Source organism: Artemia franciscana, unplaced genomic scaffold (assembly GCF_032884065.1).
Source record: "Artemia franciscana unplaced genomic scaffold, ASM3288406v1 PGA_scaffold_74, whole genome shotgun sequence".
Lineage (NCBI taxonomy): Eukaryota > Metazoa > Arthropoda > Branchiopoda > Anostraca > Artemiidae > Artemia > Artemia franciscana.
The window spans coordinates 1,223,534-1,246,748 of NW_027062709.1; the positions used below are offsets into that span (position 1 = coordinate 1,223,534).

Below are 23,215 nucleotides of genomic sequence, written 5' to 3' on the forward strand. Positions count from 1 at the left end.
TAAAACACATACCCTCGGGTTCTGGGGGGTTGTGTAAACCCTGGAGTTTTTGCTAGATGATCTTTTGTCTATTTTAATAAAAATGACTATTAACAAGATTCGATCGGACACATTTGGGAAAAAGGTGGTGGTGGGGGAACTAGTAACAATCCGATCACTTTTGATTAATTCAGTTTCTGATCATTTGAATTTCCTCCTAAGCAAATACGACCCCCTTTTCCTTAAAAAACCTCATATGCCCCCCGGGGTATAAGTTACAACCCTTCCCCGGGGTCTGGGTGGTTACATTGACCTTAAATTTTCTTATCTGATCTTTGGACTATTTCGAACAAAATGACTGTCTCAAAACTTTCATCGGATGTATTTTTCAGAAAATTGGGTGGGTGGTGGGGGTAGATTTCCTCTGATCACTTTTGACTGTTAAAAAAGGAACTAGAAATTTTGATTTAAATCAAATGAGACCCTTCTGAAGTTTATACGACTACCCCCTTCCGTAAAAAAACCTTATATGCCCCAGGGGCATAAGTTGCAACAGCTGCCCCGGGCTCTGGGGGGTTTCGTCAACCCCAGAATTTTTATATATGATATATGAATTGTTTTTAACAAAATGGCTATCTCCAAAATTTTGATCGGATGCGTTTGGGGAAAAAGGGTGTGAAGTGGGGGGCTGGTTGCCCTCCGATCTCTTTTAACTCTTGAAAAGTGAACTAGAACTTTCAGTTTCGAATCAAATGAGCCCCACCTGAAGTTTAAAAGAGCACCCTTTCCATAGGAACAATATATGCCCCATGGGCACAACTTACAATGTCTGCCCCTAGGCTCTGAGGGGTTTTGTCAACCTTCGAATTTCTGGTATCTGATCTTTCAACTACTTTTAACAAAATGGCTATAAAATTTTTTTTTATCAGATACATTTGGGGAAAATAGGGCATGGGGGAGGGGGGTCTAGTTGCCTTCCGATCACTTTTGACTCTTAAAAAGGGCACTAGAACTTCAAGTTTCCAGTCAAATGAGCCCCCTCCGGGCTCACCGGGCTCACAGTTCATACGAGAACCCCTTCCATATGAAGTGCCTCTGGAGAAAATAAATAAATATAACATATGGAGCATTATGGCCATTACTATAGGCAATGCTATAGCATTGCCTCTGATATAATTAATATTAAAATGATAATTAAATTCTTGAATGCATATATTAATTTATTCCTAAGAATAAAACTGAAATCCATTTCGTATCATATGATGACCGATTGAACAGGTTGAATTAAAAGGCAATTTGCACAACTCACTTATCAAGCAAAACCACAGGCCAGGGGATCCCAGGCCCGCTTCCTCCAAAATACACTGAGATTTTCACAATTTATTTTCGAATTACTAATATTTTGCCGTTTGAGTCTTTCTAATGTTTGAGTCTTTCTCTTAACTCTACTTTTTAAAACAGTAAAAAACTTTAGCGTAAAGAGCGGGGCGTTGAGGAGAAAAAGCCCCTTTCATATACGGAGTAATTTCTCTTCGTTTTAAGTTTTAATGTCGCTCCTTACTTTCATTTAAAAAAACTTGTTTTTTTATTTACTATCTGGACGTTTTTGAATTAATGCATGTTTTGATCTTGGCTCTCCGCACATTGATGATTAAAACGAAATTAGCATATTAATTGTTTTGGCTAAATGGCTTTCTTATAGTTTAACGGAAGATTTTGAGAAAAAAAGGAGCGAGGGAGGAGGCCTAGTTGCCCTCCAATTTTTTGATTACTTAAAAAGGTAACTAGAACTTTAAATTTTTTTACGAGTTTTCATTAGTTAAAAAATATACGTAACTTACGAATTAACTTACGTAACGAACTTCTATATTCGTATGTTTTCATTGCGTATATGAGGGGGTTCACCCCTCGTCGATACCTCGCTCTTTATACTAAAGCTAAAATTTTGTCCCAAGTCCTTGAGAATGACCCCTGAACCCCAAAGGCCGTAGAATAAATAGTTTAAATTACTAACAATACTTTAGCGTAAAGAGCAAGGTATTACGAGGAGGTAAACCCCTCATATGCGTAATAATTTCTGTTCGTTTTAAGTTTTAATGCTGCTCCTCACTTTCAGTAGAAAAAACTTCATATTTATTTTTTTACTGTTTTTTTTTTTTTAAATAATGCTAGAAAATCCTGCGCTCCCTTCATTGGAAATCTCTTCCCCCATGAGAAGTTCCTCCATGGAAAGATCCTCCAACGTAACCCCTCCCCTCAACTCTCCCCCCAAACCCAAAAAATCTCCCTGAAAATCGTCTGTATATTTCCGAGTAACCATTACTATATGTAAACACAGGTCAAAGTTTGTAACTTGCAGCCCCTCCCACGGGGACTGCGGGGGAGCAAGTCGTCCCCAAAGACATAGTTATTAGGTTTTTCGACTATGGTGAATAAAACAGCTATCTCAGAATTTTGATCCGGTGACTTTGGGGGGAAATGAGCGTGGGAGGGGGCCTTGGTACCTTCCAATTTTTTGGTCACTTAAAAAGGGCACTAGAACTTTTAATTTCCATTACAATAAGCCCTCTTCCGACATTCTAGGACCACTGAGTCGATACGATCACCCCTGGAAAAAAAACAAAACAAAAAACAAATAAACACGCATCCGTGATTTGTCTTCTGGCAAAAAAATGCGAAATTCCACATTTTTGTAGAAAGGAGCTTGAAACTTCTACAACAAGGTTCTCTGACACGCTGAATGTGATGGTGTGATTTTCGTTAAGATTGTGTGACTTTTAGAGGGTGTTTCCCCTATTTTCTAAAATGAGGCAAATTTTCTCAGACTCGTAATTTTTGATGGGTAAGACTAATCTTGAAACTTATGAAACTTATATATTTAAAATCAGCATTAAATTGAGATTCTTTTGATGTAACTATTGGTAACAAAGTTCCATCTTTTAGAGTTTTGGTTACTATTGAATCGGGTCGCTCCTTACTATAGTTCGTTACCACGAACTGTTTGACAAAGATAAGAAACGAAGAAAATACAGAAGTAGATTACAGTAAACACACAAAAAGATTACAATAAACCGTCAAGAAGACTTGATTATGTCTGTTTAAACCATAAAAAGAGATCCTTTACATAAAAAAAGATGAAAGGTTAATGTAAGCACGAACGCAATCACGAGGAGGGAACTTAGTATCCCTACTCCCAAAAAGTCTAGTTTTTTTTGTTTTAATTTCAAGATCATCTCCTAGGTTTTTATATCAATAGCCTATTTCGTGACCCCCCTCCCTTGAATATATTACCACCAGAAGAGGATTAAGAATGTAACAAACAGAAGAAAGAAAAGAAGAAATATTTTTGGACCAAATTTTCCAAAAGCATAGTTGTTTGGACACATTTCTCAGAGGATATTTTAACTTCCCTTATATATGTCAGTGTGAGACCAAATTTCGAACAATCATGGATAAAAAAAGAGGATTTTTGAGGGGATAATTGTTGATTAATTCGCCCAAGAATACAAGGGAAGTAAAATAATTAATACCCAGCTTTACTAAATCAGAAGATCTAGTTCCAATAAAATAATATACGTGATTGCAATACCAATTTCATGTTGACATTCATATCTCTTCAATGAGCACGGGCCAACATTTTCCAAAAGGGCGGACATTAGAAAATATTTTTGGGGGATACACCCAGCTCTGCCCTACGTAAACTTACGATATTGAGTTTCGGACTATCTTGAATATTAAAACAAAGATTTTCGAGGAAAAAATCGTCATCAAATATTGGACAGCAGACATTACGCCTTAAAAAAATTAGGAGATTTAGTCGCAATAAAACAATAAACATAACTGCAAAGGATTGAAATACAAAAAAGATTTTATATTGATAAATCTTCAGTGGTTAATGTGTTTTCGGAATATGGTGGTTACAAAGCTGGGGTAAGGAGGAAGGAAAGCTGGGGGAAAGTAAGGAGTAAGGAGGTTACAAATACTGAAGATTATGAACCAGCAGCATGGACTGTAGCCGGTAGTTTAGGAAAACTTTGACTACCGCCATTATATGAAAGGTGATAAGAGTGAGTGCAGTAATTATAGTCATTATCTTGATTTCCTTTGGCAAAAAATCATTTAGCATGATGTTACTTGTAAGACTAAGAGATGCTATAGCTGAAGTTTTAAAAGAAGAACAGAATACCTTTAGGAAAGGGAAAAGACGTGTCGAAATATTCATTTTAGATTAATATTGAGAAGTGTCTTAATCATCAGACCCTCGAGAACTATAAAGTTCGCAGTTGTATAGACGATAAACATGTAGTTGATTCACCCGATAGAAAAGCTACAATGAAGCTATTATCCTTGTTTAGTATATTAGATAGTATAAACGATGTAAAGGTTGACCATGTATAGACGTAGGCTATAGATTGTATAGACGTATAGACTGTATTTCGGAAGATGGTGGATGCAGCTTGTATAAACATTGAACAGGAAGTTGATTCACCGATAGAAAAGCTTCAATGAAAGTCTTATCCTTGCTTAGTGTATCAGATAGTATAGACGATGAACAGGTAGTTAATTCACCCGATAGAAAAGCTTCAATGAAGGTCTTGTCCTTGTTTAGTGTATCAGATAGTATAGACGATGTACAGGTAGACGATGTATAGACGTATAGATTGTATAGACGTATAAATTGTATTTCAGAAGATGGTGAATGCAGACTGTATAGACGATGACCAGGTAGTTAATTCACCCGATAGAAAAGCTTCAATGAAGGTCTTATCCTTGTTTTGTTTATCAGATAGTATAGACAATGTACAGGTAGATGATGTATAGACGTATAAATTGTATTTTAGAAGATGGTGGATGCAGATTGTATAGACGATGAACAGGTATTTGATTCACCCAATAGAAAAGCTTCACGCTCCAAGTCACAGAGGAATGTCTAAGGATAGTTTTAGGTACTCGTTTTGACAAACAATCAGATCGGTACTTACGTGTTAGCCCAACCGCACTCAAGTTCTTGATCTGAGTAAAACCGGATCTCTGTCTCTATTTGGAGATAATTAGCTTAGCCTGAGTGATATAGTTTACTATGCTGGTATATTTTAATTAAATGATTAATATACAGAGTTGGTTACGTATTTAATATAATGCGTTCTGGGTGGCTTGCTTTCCATAACACTTTGTTATAGTTTCCATAATTTTGTTACTAAAGTATTATACTCCCCTCAGATTTTGGTAAATCTCATTGCGATTAACTAACTTCACTTCTTGAGTGCTGTCGGGACAACACGTAAGTACCATCAGATCTTTTGGAACGATCCAAAACTATATCGAATCAATTCGGAAGGATCCAAAATTCGATCATTTTTACTGACAATAAACTACATAAAAAAATTTGGTTCTACCCCACTTTCTTTGGGTATTATAAAAGAAAGGTTAAGATGATCAGGCCACGTTTTAGGGATGGAGGATGATAAATTGCCAAAGTTCCTGCTTTTTACGTCTTATCTGGGGCAAAATGAAAAGCAGGTTTCCCACGAATTAGGTTGGAATTGGTTGTAAAAAATGATTTAAATGAAACTACAACTCCAAGGGAATGAGAAGAGGATGATGATTCAAATAGGGCAAATAAAAAAAAAAAAAAAACAGTATGCTATTAACAAAATTATGTAAAACTCAAATCCTCATATCTTGATACTAAATAGGAATTGAGAAGAATTGTATACATCAATGAATAGCAAAAATCTAAGCTTTATATCAATTTGATTTTTATTAGAACTATTAAGATCAAATACATGAAATTAGTTGTCTATTGACTTACCTAGGAGGACTTCTTTTTGGAAATGCTAATTATCCTATTTTGACGTATATATCTTTTCAATGTTAGTTTTATTCACATATATATAGAAAGCTAATTGTCTTCTGACTAGAAAAATGTAACTTTTTGGTTGATATTTATTCAATAAACCCCAAATATTCACTATATTTTTTTCTTTTAAATTGCCTATAAAAAAAGAGACCACATTTTGAATTTATGGGCTATTATTGGCGAAAATTTACAAGACGGCAGATAAAAGGCAGGAATCTTGTTACAACACTCACATTGGATCATGCTGTAGTAAAATAGGGGCAGTCCAAAACCTGTCAAAACAGAGGCCACATTTTGAATTTATGGACAAATTATTGGTGAAAATTTTACAAGACGGCAGATAAAAGGCAGGAATCTTGTTACAACACTCACACTGGGTCATGCTGTAGTAAAATAGCGGTAGACCGAAAACGAGAATGCCAAAGAAAATTTTCCAGAAATTTTTCCAGATTGCAAAGAAAAGTGATCTTTCCCCAAAAGAGGTCTTTTACCCTAGACAGTTGAAGGCGTAACCGTAGTTGTGTCGGCCTCAGGCACCTTGCTGTTGCAACAAATTGCAAGTTGCAACAAGTTGCTAGAAATAGTAATTGCAAAATGATTGTCATCGTTTCAATCGCCACAAAACCACTTTCCTTATGTTTCCAACAAGGCAACAGCTAGATTAGCCGAGGCAAATTCTAAATAATAAATGGCTACAGCTCGTAAAATCCAACATACAAAATGCATTTGGTTTGAATTATGCATGTCTCAATTCCTAAGGCTAGAATAATGAATAACTTCCATTGTGACTGCCAAAGGGAGTTAAATAGAATTCACAAGGAAAACTAAACGACAGAGCGGAATTCCACCTTTTTTGCGAAATTTTATTTATTCTTAGATTTTATTTTATTAGAAATGTATTCTTCTTGCAAATAAATAAACAGAATTTCTGCGTTTCAAAGCGTCAAACTTAAATATGGTTATGCATTTTTAAAGCGAACAATAACTATCGTCATAAAATTAATATGATTTAAATAAATGGAATAAATACATGAATGATGAGTGAGCTATAAAAGCAATTAAATATACTGGAATATTATATAAATGGTATATAAAATTAAGAAAAGCTTAAATTAGGCATAGACCTCACTTTGCTCTTTACTTAGGTAGCGCTATTGTGCTACCTATGATTCCTGAATCTTCTCTAGTCCTGGAGCTGATCACACGCATATACGCAGGAAGTTTTTTCCAGGGTGTGGCAATAGAAAAAGTAATTTTAGCAAGATACGGCCAAAATTTAGTATTGGAGTGGATTTCCGGTAAGACCTGTAGACTTTATCAATATAGTTTAATATACTAAAAATGCACTAATGTTTTTTCTAGCACCCTTAATTTTCATAATTACATAGACACAACCTGAAAATGCCCCCCCCCCACACTCGCATAAATAAATGTAAAAGGAATGGGAAATCCATGGAAGTAAATAGAAGATGATACAGAGGTTGTGGCCTCCGCACCAAATTTCTATGCGGTAAATTTAACTTTAATTTCTGAATAAGCTTGAAGTTGAAATCATACTTTCTGGGTCTAAGGGGACAATCAGAGTATAAAAATAATATCTAGCAGAACAAAAAAAAATCCTCAGATAGGGTGAAACAGGTTTTTTTGTGCACCTGGCAGCTATTTTATTGTTCCTGTATTGACGCACAGGCTGCTTAAGAACCCTGCATAGGAAATGACTGGGAAGTACTGAGTTCTACAGCCGTTGTATCGAGGAACTGCCCCTCCCTATTGTCGATGTTGTAAAAAGTGCCAGAGTCTGTAGCATTTTGTTGTAAGAAATGTATAAAATTTAGCTGTGATCGGAGTGGAAATGCGCCTTTCTACTTACAGTTCTTACAATGTATAATTCAGCTTTGATCTTAGTCGTTATTATCTGTGTAAGCTGCGTTATCTGTGTAAGCTGGAGGGCAAGTAGCCCCCTCCAGAAGCCCTTTCCCCCAAAAGCATCTGATCAAAATTTTGAGACATACATTTTTTTCAAAATAGACCAAAGGTCAAAACTATGCCTCCGAGGTTGACAAAACCCCCCACAGACCCTAGGGGCTGTTGGGGGTCTTGTAAACCTTAAATACTATGTGCATCTAGGTTATCAACAAAGTACATCTCCTCTTATTAGGGTTATTAAATTAGAATTAGGTATTTTAATTCTTACGCAAGAGACATGAAAAACTGGAAAAATATTCATTATATTATCCAAAACCCAAATATTGGCCAACAAAAACGCACAGAAGTTAATCAAATAAAACTTTCCAAAAAAGAAATTTTTCAAAGAGAAGTAAAGAGCGATGTTAAGCTTAAGACCAGCAGATATAAATTCCTATTATAACTCAAACTCAAAACAGCCAAAAATTACTATTAAAAAAAAAGAAATCCGAAATGAACAGAAATTAAAATAAACGACCATAAAAAACATAGAGATAACAAGTGCTAATTTAAATGAATAAATAAATTCTGAAACGAATAAAAATTAAATTGAATGTCCAAGTCAAGTTTAAAACAAACAAAAATTACTGCAAACAGGAGTTTGGCTGCTGCCCTTGCCTCCCCACCCTTACCTAGCTGCAAGAAAACTAAATCTTGTTGCGTCATTTGAACCTTACTGAAATAAAATATATTACAAATATTTTCTTTTATATTTACAAGATTAAAAAAAAAAATAAAAATTACAGTGAAATAAAATTTTGAATTGCAGAGTTTCCAAGAATTAATATTATTATATATCAAATATTCAGTTTGTTTTCAGTCATCTTCTTACCAGTCGTCTTGATTATCTAACGATTTTATACTTATTTTTCGTCGTTGTTTTGAAAAACAAAAGTATAGTGTTTAAGATAAATAAAATTTTCTCGACTCGATAAAATTAATGTAATTATAAAACTACCCATCTACATTCCCTAAATACCCATCTACAGTATCTACATACCTACCTACAGTATCTCCTATCGACATTATTTAGCGTCAAAAAAGACGAAATAAAGTACCATGAACATTTTACGACAGGCCTTCCATCTTATTTCCTAATTATACATATAATTACGATATTGAAAAATGAGTTCTTACGTGGAAACGCTGTATCGTCATTTAAGAAGAAACTCTGAGTTGGGCAAGTTCGAGCCATGTATCTCGTAAGAGCTTTCTCGACGTCCCTCTTTTGTATCGCTGCCTTCTCTCGAATTATTTCGTATTCTGTAGCTGGCTGTTTATGAGTCTGAAAAGGGATTTATTTATCAGATTTCGAGTTGTAACTTTAAGACGGCAAATTTCCATAAGTCAAGAACTATCAGATTGGAATATTTTGTGAAAGGGAAAGTTTACATAGGAAATTGACAAATTTTATATACATAAAAAAAGTCAGAAAACAACAATCAACAGAATTGGAAAAGTAAAGTTTATTTCCACGAAAGTAAACAAGTATTTATGCTTAAAGCATGACAAGGTAAAACTTGTTCATTTTCAAAGTCAGAGCACATTATAAACTTGGAGTATTCGAGACAGTAGGGATTCTCTAGCCATTTAATCAACAATTTCACTGACATACAAACGAAAACTAAACAAAACAAGTTACCCCTCCCTATATCTTCTTCTTCTTCGCGGCAGAGATGCATTGACACTCAAGAAGAAATAGTGGATACATAAAATCTTTCTTTAAAGAGAAAATGTTTAATGATACGCATACTTTGTATGTATCAAACAGTTCGTGGTAACAAACTGTAAGTAAAGAGCAACCCGGAAACAACCACTAAAAGTAACAGAATCTTCATAAAAATCAAACCGTTAAATTCAGCGTATCAGAGAAACCTACTGTATAGATCTCAAGCTCCTATCTACAAAACTGTGCAATTTGGTATTTTTGCCAGAAGAAACATCACGGATGCTTTTCAATTTGTTTGTTTTTTTCCCAGGGGTGATCATATCAACCCGGTGGTCCTAGATCGCAAGAAGTCTCATTCGAACGGAAATTAAAAGTTCTACTGCCCTTTTTAAGTGACCAAAAAAAATCGGAGGGCAACTAGGCACCCTCCCACGTTCATTTTTTCCCAAAGTCACCTGATCAAAATTTTGAGATGGCCATTTTGTTCAGAATAGTCGAAAAGTCTAATAACTGTCTTTGAGGATGATCTGATCTCCCACAGTCCTCGTGGAAAGGGCTGCAGGTTATGACCTTTGTCCATTGTTTACGTATAGTAGTATTGGCTATTGGGAAGTATACAGACCTTTTCAGAGGGATTTTTTCTGATGGGGGAGGGGGTTGCGTGGGGGGATCTTTCCAAGTAGAAATTTTTCATGAGGAAAGAGAATTTTCCATGAAGGGGTCAGCGGATTTCCCGGCATTATTCAAAAACGATCAGAAATAAAATAAAAAACAAGTCTTTTTAACTAAAAGCAAGGAGCAGCATTAAAAGTTAAAAACAGAAATTATTACGTATATGAGGGGTTTCGCCCCCTCGTCTTCAACCACATTGGCCTGCCATAACATAAAGAAAGAAAACGATCAAAAATGGGTTTTCAAAGGTCAAACGAAAATACTGAAGAAAACACAGAAAGCGAATATTTCTTAGTTGTTCGTTAGTATCCGTCGATGGCAGTTCATTTTTATTTAGTTTTTGTGCAAATCGCAGATACAGGCGAATAGCTCACTTCATTGTTGTTCGGTATTTAATTTTAATTCTTATAATTTTTGGTCTTTTATTGAATTTTATTTATCTTTAATTTTTTTGAGTTTTTTTTTCATTGGTTTTGTTTTACTTTCCGCGTTTGTTTTTTGCTTTTTCCTTGATTATATTATTTCGTTCGCACTGAAGAGAGGCGTTGTTCTCTCAAATTATTCACTTTCTGTGTTTTCTTCAGTATTTTCGTTTGGCCTTTAAAAACCAATTTTTGATCCATTTCTTTCTTCAGAGTTATTTATTCTAATTAAACGGCCTTTGTGATTCGGGGGTCATTCTTAAATAATTGGAACAAAATTCGAACTGTAACGTAAATAGCAAGGTATTGACGAGGGGTCGAACCCCCACAAATATTTAATAATTATGTTTTATGTTTGCTTTAAGTTTCAATGTTGCTCCTTACTTTCGGTTGAAAAACTTGCTTTTTTTATTTAATACCATTAAAGAGTGGCTAACAAGGTAGAAGACAAGGCCAAAAGACAAGAAAATATAAGGTCAAGCATCAGTTTTAATGAATACCCCTCGTATCAGTTTTACATCAGTTATAATAAACATCAATCATCAGTAATTATATTGAAGACCATCAACATCAGTTTTCACTTTAATAAAAATTAATCATCAGTGATCATTTTCAAGTCATCAATATCAGTTTTCATTTAATGAAAACCAGTCGTCACTGATTATTTTAATGATCATCAACATCAGTTTTCATTTCAATGAAAACCAATCATCAGCGATCCTTTTAATGATCATCATCATCAATTTCCATTTTAATGAAAACCATTCATCGGTGATTATTTAAATGATCGTCAACGTTTAGTTTTCATTTTAAAGAAAACCAATGATCAGCGATCGTTTTAATGATCATCAACATCAGTTTTAATGAATAACCCTCGTAGGAGCAATCCAAAGGATATACACCCCAGATTAGGGAGAGATGACACTTCCAAAATTTGCCTAAAATTTATGGATTTAGTGACTTCCACTTTTTCGTCAAATAAAATTATGCATAGTCAAGTACTATAAACGATTTCAAACGAGCTGTGACTTCTTTTTCGCGTAAACAAGCAGTTCCTCATCAAGAAGGCCTGGGCCCCCTCCCGAAATCTCTAGCATATAATTTATTATACTTTTAATATGGAGTTAATCTCTAAATGACCCTGATTAAGGTGGAAGAAGACCGCTCGCAGCTGCGTTGGCCAAATAAGAATTGGTGCTAAAAATGATTTGTAATTAGTAGTAAAAAAAAGGGTAAAGAACACAGCACTAGAATTTACAGTCTCTACCGTCGGTGCTGATCTCCTTTTCATGGCCCTTGCGCCAGGAATTGCAATGGGCGGTTGGGGGCCACCCATTTTGTACTTTCACACGCCCTTCCTATTTACCCTCTCATCATTCCGGCTGTTCAATCAGAGGCAGAGAGTGAAAGTGACCTAACAATTCGTAATGTTAAAGGAACAGATTAAAACAAACCTAGTCACAAATAAAAACATGCATCAACTGTCTAAGAAAAAAGGGTTATGAGTTACTGTAAACCCAAGACAAATTTATCAACAGAAAGTAACATTTATTCCCCATGTAAAAAATCTTCCTTTTCATCAAGGTCCAACGGAAAGAAACCCAAAACCTGTATTACTAATCCACCTTCACAAGGAGGCCGTCACTTGACCTTTTAATAGGATGGAGAAAAAAGAATATAGTTCATTTCTCTTTGCCAAACTATGCATGTCTTATCAATTACTAATTTACTAGCAAATTTAACGAGATGAGCATTCATAAAAGTTGAACACTGTCAAGCTAAAAATCAATATTGTAAATTAAAAAATAATGTACAAATGAAGCAAAGAGACTCATCAAATTTGAAAGCTGACTTTGAAACGACAAGAAATTTATGACTCTTCAATTTTGTTTTGGGAACAGTAACTTGAAGCTTTAATTGCGAAGGGCCTCCCAACCCGCCTAAAGGTTTTGCTACTTGCGTTCACTCGAGCCACTCATTTAAGTTGTTTCTTTTCAGCTTTCCACTTTCCATAAAATGGCGAAAGACTGAAATCATGTTTTAAAGAATTCTTTTTTCACCGCATATACAACTAACACACAGTATATACCATAGTGAGTGTATCTTGCGCTGTACAAAAACATTGAAAAACCCACATTGCAATTGTAATAGTTTCTTCAAGTTTTTTTTGCGTTACCTCAAATGGCTAATGAACAGTCAACATTGACCTATTAGGCATTTTTTCCTTAAAAAAAAAAAAAAAAAAAAAAAAAAAAAAAAAAAAAAAAAAATTAATGGCTCTACAGATTTGGCTTATAGGACAATCACTTAAGATTCGAAAAACGCCAAAGACCTTCCTCGTTGCCTTATACGTCAGTTTTTGTAACGAAGCAACTTTTACAGCAAACGTACAGAACCCATCAATACTTCTGCAGAGCGACAATGAAAATCACACATCAAAGTCGCAATGTTCTTAAATGTATTTAATTTGTATGGCGAATTTACGCTTATCGCAAGTTCTTTCACCTTTTCGCCTTGTCTCTTGGTATCAAAATTCCGTTTTTTAGAGTTCGGTTACTATTGAGCCGGGTCGCTCCTTATTTACGTTTTGTTACCACGAACCGTTTGATACCTTTGTTTTTATGGTACTATATGGCTCGTTTTTCATTTTTCATTGTTATTTTCATTTAATTTGGGCAAATCAACTCCAACTTTGCTCTCTACCCCCCCACGATTTTGACAAAATAACGCTATTTGTATGAATAAACCTAGGCCAGGGTAGATGTTTATTTTTTATATCCTTTGTGCTTCACTGCTTTTTGGCAACCAGACTTTTTAAGGTCTACAACCAACAATTCTTAAAATCTAACATGCTTCGTTCAAAAAGTTTTGACGTGTTAATTTCAAAATAATCCGTTACATCAGAAGCTACCTCTTTTTATGAATATCCTTATTTTTTAGGAACAGCCTATGAATACAAGGAAGTGATAAAAAGAGCAGAATAAATATAAGAAGCACTGATTAAACTTTAACGAAGCTGGTGAGCCTAAAGCTACCGCTGAACCCCATTATTTTTTAAGTAGCTGTTTTAGCCGATGGTCACCTGAAAACCTCCTTATCTTTCGAGATCGCTAAACCAGGTTGGTTTGCAAAATCAAATTACTTTTATATTATTTTATATAATATATATAAAATAAAAAAAAGTTCCACTAATAAAAAGCTTCACTCAAAAAGTTTTCGCATATGGCTGAAAATGATTCATTATAATAGAAGCTACTTGTGTTTAAAAAAAATCTGCAATTTTTTAGGAACTGTCTATGAATACCGGGAAGGTATAAATCACAGTAGAAGAACTATAAGAACATTGATTAAAATTCTATCGTAGCTTGTGAGCCTAAAGCTCCCGCTGAAGCCCATTATTTTCTAAGTAGTTGTTTTTCTTGATTCTTCTCCACTGCCGGTAAAAAGGTTGGTCAGAACACGTCCGATTTAGCTAGTTTTGAATGCAAACTTCTGAAAGACAATGGGTATTTTTCCATTTTTTTTTTAAGCCCGGTTCACACACGTACTTGGCTAGACATCGATTTCTAGCCATTATCACTTTCGACCAATCAGGGCTGCTTACAAAAGGAAAAGCAAATTATGATTGGTAGATAATGATTATGCTTAGACGTTGATGTCTAGCCAAGCGTGCATGTGATGTCGACCCCCTCGTCTTTTATCATAAATATTCTCATTTTGCGATATTTATCATAGCTATTCCGCCACAGAATTATTAAGCAAAGGTCAAATTTTATAACTTCCCAGCTTCTACGCGGAAAATAAGTTTCCTTTTAGAACAATTCCCAAAGCAATCACAATTTCACCATGTTAATTTAGTTTCTAAAAGGTCCCCTGGCAATACTACTCCATTCACAAAAAGCATCATAGGTGGGATGAGAAGTCTGACTGGCCTATTTATTACAGCCGTTATAAATTAACTGCTAAAGGGAAAACGAGCCATCTACACGTGCAACTTTTCAATTGCATAATCAGATACTTTAAGAACCTGACGAAAATTTGACAAGGAATATCATTTCTTAGACACGACAAAAATAACAAGGGGACAATAAGGGGAGGGGAAATATAGGGGAAACATTACGTTAAAATACGCAATTTTTGGTTATGAAATGGCTGCAAAAAATACTTTACCATAGTCAAACTCCCCTCTCCCCCAACGAATGATCAAAATCATTGATGCAGTCCCGAGAGTTCACATTTTGTGCGGTTAATATTCGTCAAAACATTGGGGCAGTCTAAAAGAAATCACGACAAAAAAAAAAAATACCAGATCATAGTAACAAGAAAATGTATTTTCAACACAATAAAAACACTAAGTGAAATCGTCTGAGCTTAAACCTCAATTGTGAACGTTGACATGTCTGATGTCTGAGACCATAGTGTCTTTTGACGAATTTCCCCTCAAAAATTTAAATATAGTAGTGTGGTAGTTGTTGCTAGTTATAGTAGTTGTAGTAGCATGCAAATATTACCTTTTTGGTTAATTGGTCATCTCCCTTATCATTTCCTGAGAGATCCAAATTAATATACTCAGTCATTCCTAATACTCCCTTGAACATTCTCGGGAAGGCTCGCCTGAATGCCCTTGGTCTTTTTGGAAAGTAAAAATAATCTTTATGGAAAGTAAATAAAATATTCCGTATGTAAACAATGAATGAATTGCCTAACTACTTGCCCTGAGAGTTGGGGGGGGCATCCCCAAAGACATAGTTTCTGGACCTTTTAACAGTGCCGAACAAAATAGATATCTCAAAATTTTGATTGAATGTTTTCTAAGAAAATAATGAATGCGGGAGGATGGGACTTGTTGCCCACAAATCACTTTTGACTCTTAAAAAGGACACTATAGCTTCCAATATCCAATTAAATGCCCCCGTTGAATTTTATATGACCACCCATTCCATTAGAGCTTTATATGCACCCAGGGCATAACTTACTACCTTTGACCCAAGGATCTGGTGGGATGCGTCAACCCGGGAGGCATTTTTGTATGTCCTTTGGACTATTTGAACAAGATGGCCATCTCACAATTTTAATGAGATACGTTAGGAAAAGAGTGCGTCAGGGAAGGGGGGAGGTTATTGCCCTCCATCACTTTCGACTCTTAAAAGGGAACTTTCAATCTCCGATTAAACGTGCCTCCCTTAAAGTTTCAAACAACGGCCCTTTCATAAAACCTTATATACACTGGGGTATAGCTTATAATCCTTGTCCCCAGGTTCTGAGGGGTTGTTTAAACCCTGAAAGCCTTGTTATATGATCTTGAGACTATTTTCAATAAAATGACTTTCTCAAAATTTCTATCGGATGCATTTTGAGAAAAGAGGACGTGAGTTCCCCTCCGATCACTTTGACTCTTAAAAACACCACTTGAACTTCTGATTTACAATCAAATGAGCCCCCTCTGAAATTTAAACTACCACCTTTTCCATAAATACCTTATATACCCCAGGCCATAACTTACAATTCTTGTCCTGGCGGCAGTGAGTTGGGGTTGTGATCCTCAAAAAAAAATAAATTGATTACTGGAACTTTTACTACGCAAACAACATGACTATCTCAAAGTTTTGACTGGCTGTGATTGGGGAAATGATGGGGGGGGGCTAGTTGCCCTCTATTCACTTTCGAATATCGACAAGCGTACTAGAACTCTCAATTTCCAATTGAATGAGCCCCTTTCGAAGTTTATACGATCACCCTTTTCATAAAAGCTCTATGTGCCCCCGGGGCGTAACTTGAAACCCTTGCCCTGAGGGCTATGGGGAGGGGTAGTCAAATTTAAAGAATAATGCCCGAATCTTTTAACTACGCTGAATAAAACGGCTATTTCAATATTTTGATTGTATGTGTTTGGGGAAATGATGAGCGTGAAGGGGGGGGCTGGTGGACCTCCAATCACTATCAACTATTAAAAAAGGCAGTGGCTCTTTTAATTTAAAATCAAATGAACCCTTTTCGAAGTTTCTATGAAAACTCCTTCCAGACGAAGGATTATTAAAAAATAACAATATATTGTTCCCACATCGCTCTTTACTTATGCAGCGCTATTGCATTGCCTATCATTTCCTTCTTCGCTTTCATTGATTTTACCGAATATACCTCGGGGCTGCGAATATATTTCAGGTAGGAAAGGTAGAAAATCAACCAATCAACCGGTGGAGGAAAGAATTTTTTTATTGCAGTTTTTCTAGGTTTAATTTAGGCTTAACCATATTTTGACTGCACATCACTACAAATAAAATTGTATTTGCTTTATGAAAATATTGTTCATATTTAGATGTACTTCTTCATGACATCAACAATAAAGTGCCTTTTTCTTACTAATCAAAACTATCCCAAAATACAGCAAAGGCTTTTATCCCTACTAGTCAAAGAGATTTGCTTTTCACCGTGCCTAGCCATAACAGAAGGATTCTTTAAAAATTTGAAAGATACCTCTTCCTTTTGACAGGATTAGTAATTTACTTTTCATTCAGAGATCTGAAAATCTGAAAAACTTGTCTTCTTCCCCGTGTTCTTCCCCTCGTCGGGCAGGCTTGCGAAATTTTAAAAGAAGCTTTTCTTTATGTTGTAAGAATTACTAAACTTCCTTCTATCTCGGAGTTCAAGCATGATAACTCACAGGAGAGAGAAAGCTAGAAAGAGAGCGTTTTCCCATTGATCCACCTTTCTCTATTGACAAACCGACGAAATCCTCTAATATTTAGAAAGAAACATAGCTCTGAATCACAAATTAGAGGAAGAAAAGAGCTAAAGGACATGGGCAAAGAAATAAAAAAAATGAGATAAGTTTATTAACCAAAGAATCAAGAAGGTAAAAAACTGATAAGACCACAATATACAAGGTTAATATTCAGATAGTGATGGTTTCAAGTAATATGATTATTTCCATAGAACATTCATTGAGTATCAGAAAGGAAAATGTTTGATTACATAGCTTTTCATAAGAGAACGTTGTAGAGGTTGTAGAGGAACGTTGTAGAACGTTGTAGAGTCATGGCTCCACTTTCCACGTATTTGAAACCGTACATTGCATAACGGTATGAAATGGATTTGATTAAATGTAAGAAACAAATTTCCGGTTAGAAACAGTCTTTCTTACATATCTTTCAAGCCTACTAACATATCGTTTCTTATAAAACTTGATATATGCCATGTTTTAGGGGGTAGTCCGACATTAAGAGGAGGGACTTAAAAAGCACAAAAATAGGTCAATTATATAAAAAACCTAAGAAACTACAAGGAAATTTTCCTGAAGTCCTCAGAGATATCCAGTTTTCTTTGCATGTCCCCACAATTCCCAATAGATAGGTAGATAGATAAGTGTATTTCAAAAGCGACTGGGCCATATACACACAAAAATATGAATAAATAACAAACAAGCAATGAAATTAAAAAACAATATGAATTACAGACACGCACAAAAACAGAATACAACGCGAAATATATTTGTCACATGTTTTGTCTGTTTTGGGACGTTTAAAAATTTACTCACATAAAAAAAAGCAAAACTCCATTTTAACAATTCAAATTTTATCATAGAAATTGCACTTTACATCTGAGAGACAAAAAAGATATGTATGCTAGCACATCCAAGGTCACTAGAAACTGGCCAGTGACAGGCCTCAAGCAAAGATGACCTGACAACTAACATATTTGAATCTGCTCTCAACCCTTTAGATGTCGCAAATTACATCAGAGTGCGATGCGTTCAATTCAAGTCAAAACCATTAGTTTCATTTTCCTTAGCTTCATTATTTACGAATACTGTTTAGATTAACTGTTTAGATATTGATTTTTTCATAATGTTAAAATATTGCGATTTCAGGAAGTCCGATGGCAATTTTTAAAGACCTGAAGTAGCAACAATGGCCGTATTCTATGAATATAGATATTCTTCTTTGTCAGAGAAACTGTTAGGACCACTTGACCTGTCAAATCACATGGCAAACTAGTTTCCTCTTCCTCTTGATCTGTCTAGTGGAATACGAAAAATTTCAGAATTTTACAAAAGAATTTTACGAAATTCCATCTGAACATGTTACGGTTAATTACTTCGAGTTCTGACGGGAAGTACTTTGTGTCTGAACTTGGTAACATTTGAACCCTTTGAACTAAGGATTGGAGCAAACATATTTGCTAACGGATAACAGAAACTGTTTGATTATACAATGTCCTATCTATTTTAAGTTAAAACAATGGAAGTTTGCTAAAGAAAACTTGCCACGTTTGGGACGAACCCATGGCCACCAGGAAACTAGACGGCCAATTTGCGCCTGAAACTAGGCAAACTCGAACCTTTGAAGTTAGGAATACAACAGATATAATTTTAGTGAATAACATAAAGTCTTGGATTATTCATGGTCAAAACTATTAAGTCATAGCAACAGAAGTTTGCTATATAAACTTGCCACCGCTAGAGCGAACCAACGGCCACCAGGAAACTAAAAGTTGAGCCTTTTTAACTTAGAATTAGAACAAACATAATTTTTAAGGAGTAAAAGAAAGTCTTTGATTATAAGATTAGTGACCTATCTTATTAAGAAATGTGAGTGAACTATCTTATTAAGACATGTGACTTAATTCTATTTTTGTAAATTTTTTCTTGGCATTATTTTCTTTCAATTCCCAGCCTGTGACACTCAATGGCTGACACACCCCCTAGCGAGCAATTCGAACGGAGGGTCTAGCAACCAATCTCTAATTTGTTATTAGAGATAAATTTAAACCCAATTAAGAGTTATTTCTGAGAGTTTTAATGGAAATGCTATGTATCTATTAATGCTACGTATCTATTATAGCTTTAATGTCGCTCCTTACTTTCAGTTAAGAGAACTTGTTTTTTATTTAATTTCTGAACGTTTTTGAATTAATGCAGGTTTTGATTTTGACTCATCGTACATGAATATTTAAAACGAAATTTGCTAAATAGCTTTCTCAAAATTTTGATCGGACGATTTTGAGAGACAAAAGGGGTGGCGGAGAGGGCCTAGTTGTCCTCCAGTTTTTTTGGTTACTTAAAAAGGCCACTAGAAGTTTAAATTTTATTTACGAACGCTTTTATTAGTAATAAATATACGTAACTTACGAATTGACTTACACAGACAACTTCTATATTCGTATATTTTTACTACGTATATGAGGGGGTTCACCCCCTCGTCAATACCTAACTCTTAAAGCTAAAGTTCAATTTGTTCCAATTCTTTAAGAATGACCCCTGAATCCCAAAGGCCGTTTAATTAGAATAAATAGCTCTTTTGAAAGTACTAAAAAAACTATACCGTAAAGAGCGAGGTATTGACTAGGGAGCAAACCCCCTCATATACGTAATAATTTCTGATTGTTTTAAGTATTAATTTCGCTCCTTACTTTAAGATGTAAAATCTTATTTTTTTATTTATTTTCTCTTTGTTTTTTTTTTAATAATGCTGGAAAATTCAGCGCTCCTTTATGGAAATTCTCTTCCCCCATGAAAAATTCCTCCATGGAAAGATCCTCCCACAATCCCCCCCACCAGAAAAAAATTCCCCCTGAAAATTTCTGTATACTTCCCAATAACCAATGCTATATGTAAACAATGGGCAAAGTTCATAGCTTGCAGCCCTTCCCTCGGAGTCTGAGGGATTACGTCGTCCTCAAAGACATCGTTGTTAGATTTTTCGACTATGCTGAACAAAATGACTATCTCAAAATTTCGATCCAGTGGCTTTTAGAAAAAATGAGCGTGGGAGGGGACCTAGTTGCCCTCAAATTTTTGGTTGCTTGAAAAGGGCACTAGAGCTTTTAATCCAGCGCCCCCTTCATGGAAATTCTCCTCCCCCATGATAAATTCCTCCATGATAAGATCCTCCCACTAGCCCCCCCCCGCCAGACGAAATTCCCCCTGAAAAAGTCTGTATACTTTCCAATAACCAATGCTATATGTAAACAGTGGGCAAAATTCATTGCTTGCAGCCCTTCCCCCGAGGTCTGTGGGGATTAAGTCGTCCTCAAAGACATCGTTGTTAGAATATTTCGACTAGACTATCTCAAAATTTTGATCTGGTGGCTTTTGGAAAAAATGGGCGTGGGAGGGGGCCTAGTTGCCCTCTAATTTTTTAGTCGCTTAAAAAGGGAACTAAAACTTTTAATTTCCGTTCGAATGAGTCCTCTCGTGACATTCTAGGACCACTGGATCGATACGATCACCCCTGGGAAAAACAAAAATAAAATAAAAACAAATAAACACACATCCGTGATCTTTCTTCTGGCAAAAAATACAAAATTCCTCATTTTTGCAAATAGGAGCTTAAAACCTCTACAGTAGGGTTCTCTGATACGCTGAATCTGATGGAGTGATTTTCATTAAGATTTTATGACTTTTAAGGGATGTTTCACACTTTTTCGAAAATAATGCAGTATTTCTCAGACTTGTAACTTTTGATGGATAAGATTAAACTTGATGAAGCTTATATGCTTAAAATCAGAATAAAAATCCAATTATTTTGTTGTATATACTGATATCAAAATTCCATTTTTTGGAGTTTCGGTTACTATTGAGCCGGGTCGCTCCTTACTTACACTTCGTTACCAGAACTGTTCGATCTCTCTTTTCGTCCAATCTTTTTTTATGTTTTTCTTTGTGGAAGGCACAATAACTGCAATAACGTGAATACAGGTCTTATATTACTACTATTACCTTATTACTACTTATTACCTTATTTAAATTAATATTTTTTTACTTACTGAACTTTTTACTTACTTATTTTACTACTTAATACTTACCTTATTACCTTATTATTACCATCACTTACATTACTACTACTTATATTACCACAAATGCTGCTGATTGCTTATTGCAGCACCAAAGCCCCCGTGATTTTTCATTCTGATATTTCAAATTTTGGCATTTTTGCCAGTCTTTCAGTTGCTTTTTGTTACAGTTTTTTGTTCGTCATGCTTTTATTTACTGACTCCAAAAACTCGAATTCTACCCCTCGGAACTTGTAACAGCAATTTTTTCTAACAAATACCTTATTTCAGTCACGATAAAAAAAAGCAACTCAGTAAGATCTCCAACAGCACATTTGCAAGAATTTATTTAGGAGACCACACTTCGTGAATGGCCCACATACCTCAAGCTTATAAAACAAGAGCTAAGAGCTCATATGGCACTTGTGACGAGGCGAGAAAAGCTAAGAGCCAAGAGATCATATGGTATGAGCTCTAGCAAAATTCTATGAATCAATAGATTGATTTAAAAGGAAAATAAAAGGCTTAATGCCGGTCAGGATTTAAAATAAGAGCTCTGAGTCACGATGTCCTTCTAAATATCAAAATTCATTAAGATCAGATCACCCACTCGTAAGTTATAAATACCTAATTTTTTCTAATTTTTCCTCTCCCTTTAGCCCCCCAGATGGTCGAATCAGGGAAAACGACTTTATCAAGTCAATTTGTGCAGCTCCCTGACACACCTACCAATTTTCATCGTCCTAGCACGTCCAGAAGCACCAAACTCGCCAAATCATTGAACCCCTCCCCCCAACTCCCCCAAAGAGAGCGAATCCAGTACGGTTTCGTCAATCACGTATCAAGGACATTTGCTTATTCTATCCGCCAAGCTTCATCCCGATTCCTCCACTCCAAGTGTTTTCCAAGATTTCCCCCCTCCAAATCCCCCCAATGTCAAAAGATCTGGTCGGGATTTGAAATAAGAGCTCTGAGACATGAATTCCTTCTAAATATCAAACTTCATTAAGATCCAATCACCTATTCGTAAGATAAAAATACCCCATTTTTCACGTTTTCCAAGAATTCCGGTTTCCCCCTCCAACTCCCCCCAATGTCACAGGATTTGGTCGGAATTTAAAATTAGAGCTTTAAAGCGCAAGATCCTTCTAAATATCGAATTTCATTAAGATCTGATCACCCTTTCGTAAGTTACAAATACCTCAATTTTCAAACTTACCCCCCCCCCCCAACTCCACCAAAGAGAGCAGAACCGGTCTGGTTATGTCAGTCACGTGTCTTAGACTGGTTTTTATTCTTCCCATCCAGTTTCATCCTGATCTCACCGCTTTAAGTATTTTCTAAGATTTCCGGTTCCCCCCAACTGCCCCCGCCCCAATTACGCTGGATCCGGTTGAGATTTAAAATAAGAGATCTGAATCACGAGTTTCTTCTAAATATGAAGTTTCATGAAGATCCGATCACTCCTTCGTAAGTTAAAAATACGTCATTTTTTCTAATTTTTCAGAATTAACTCCCCCTCCCAATAGAGCGGATCCGTTCCAATTATGTAAATCACGTATCGAAGACTTCTGCTTATTTTTCCCACCAAGTTTCATCCCGATCCCTCCAATCTAAGCGTTTTTCAAGGTTTTAGGTTCCCCCACCCCAAACTACCCCCAATGTCACTAGATCCGGTCGGGACTTATAGTAAGAGCTTTGAGACACGATATCCTTCTAAATATCAACTTTCATTGAAATCCGATCACCCGTTCGTAAGTTAAAAATACCTCATTTTTTCTAATTTTTTAGATTTAACCCCCCCCCCCAAACTACTCCAAAGAGAGCGGATCCGTTCCGGTTATGTCAATCATGTATCTAGGATTTGTGCTTATTTTT

General features: G+C 35.6%; 1 protein-coding gene across 1 annotated transcript in view; it reads right to left on the bottom strand.

Annotated features, from left to right (window-relative positions):
* The window catches only part of LOC136042173 (transcription initiation factor TFIID subunit 8-like), a 46,490-nt gene that overhangs the window by 4,280 nt on the left and 18,995 nt on the right, over positions 1 to 23,215 (bottom strand). Inside the window, exon 4 of the mRNA XM_065727101.1 lies at positions 8,942 to 9,089. Within this exon, the coding sequence (XP_065583173.1) occupies positions 8,942 to 9,089 (148 nt within the window). The remainder of the gene's footprint in view (positions 1 to 8,941; positions 9,090 to 23,215) is intronic.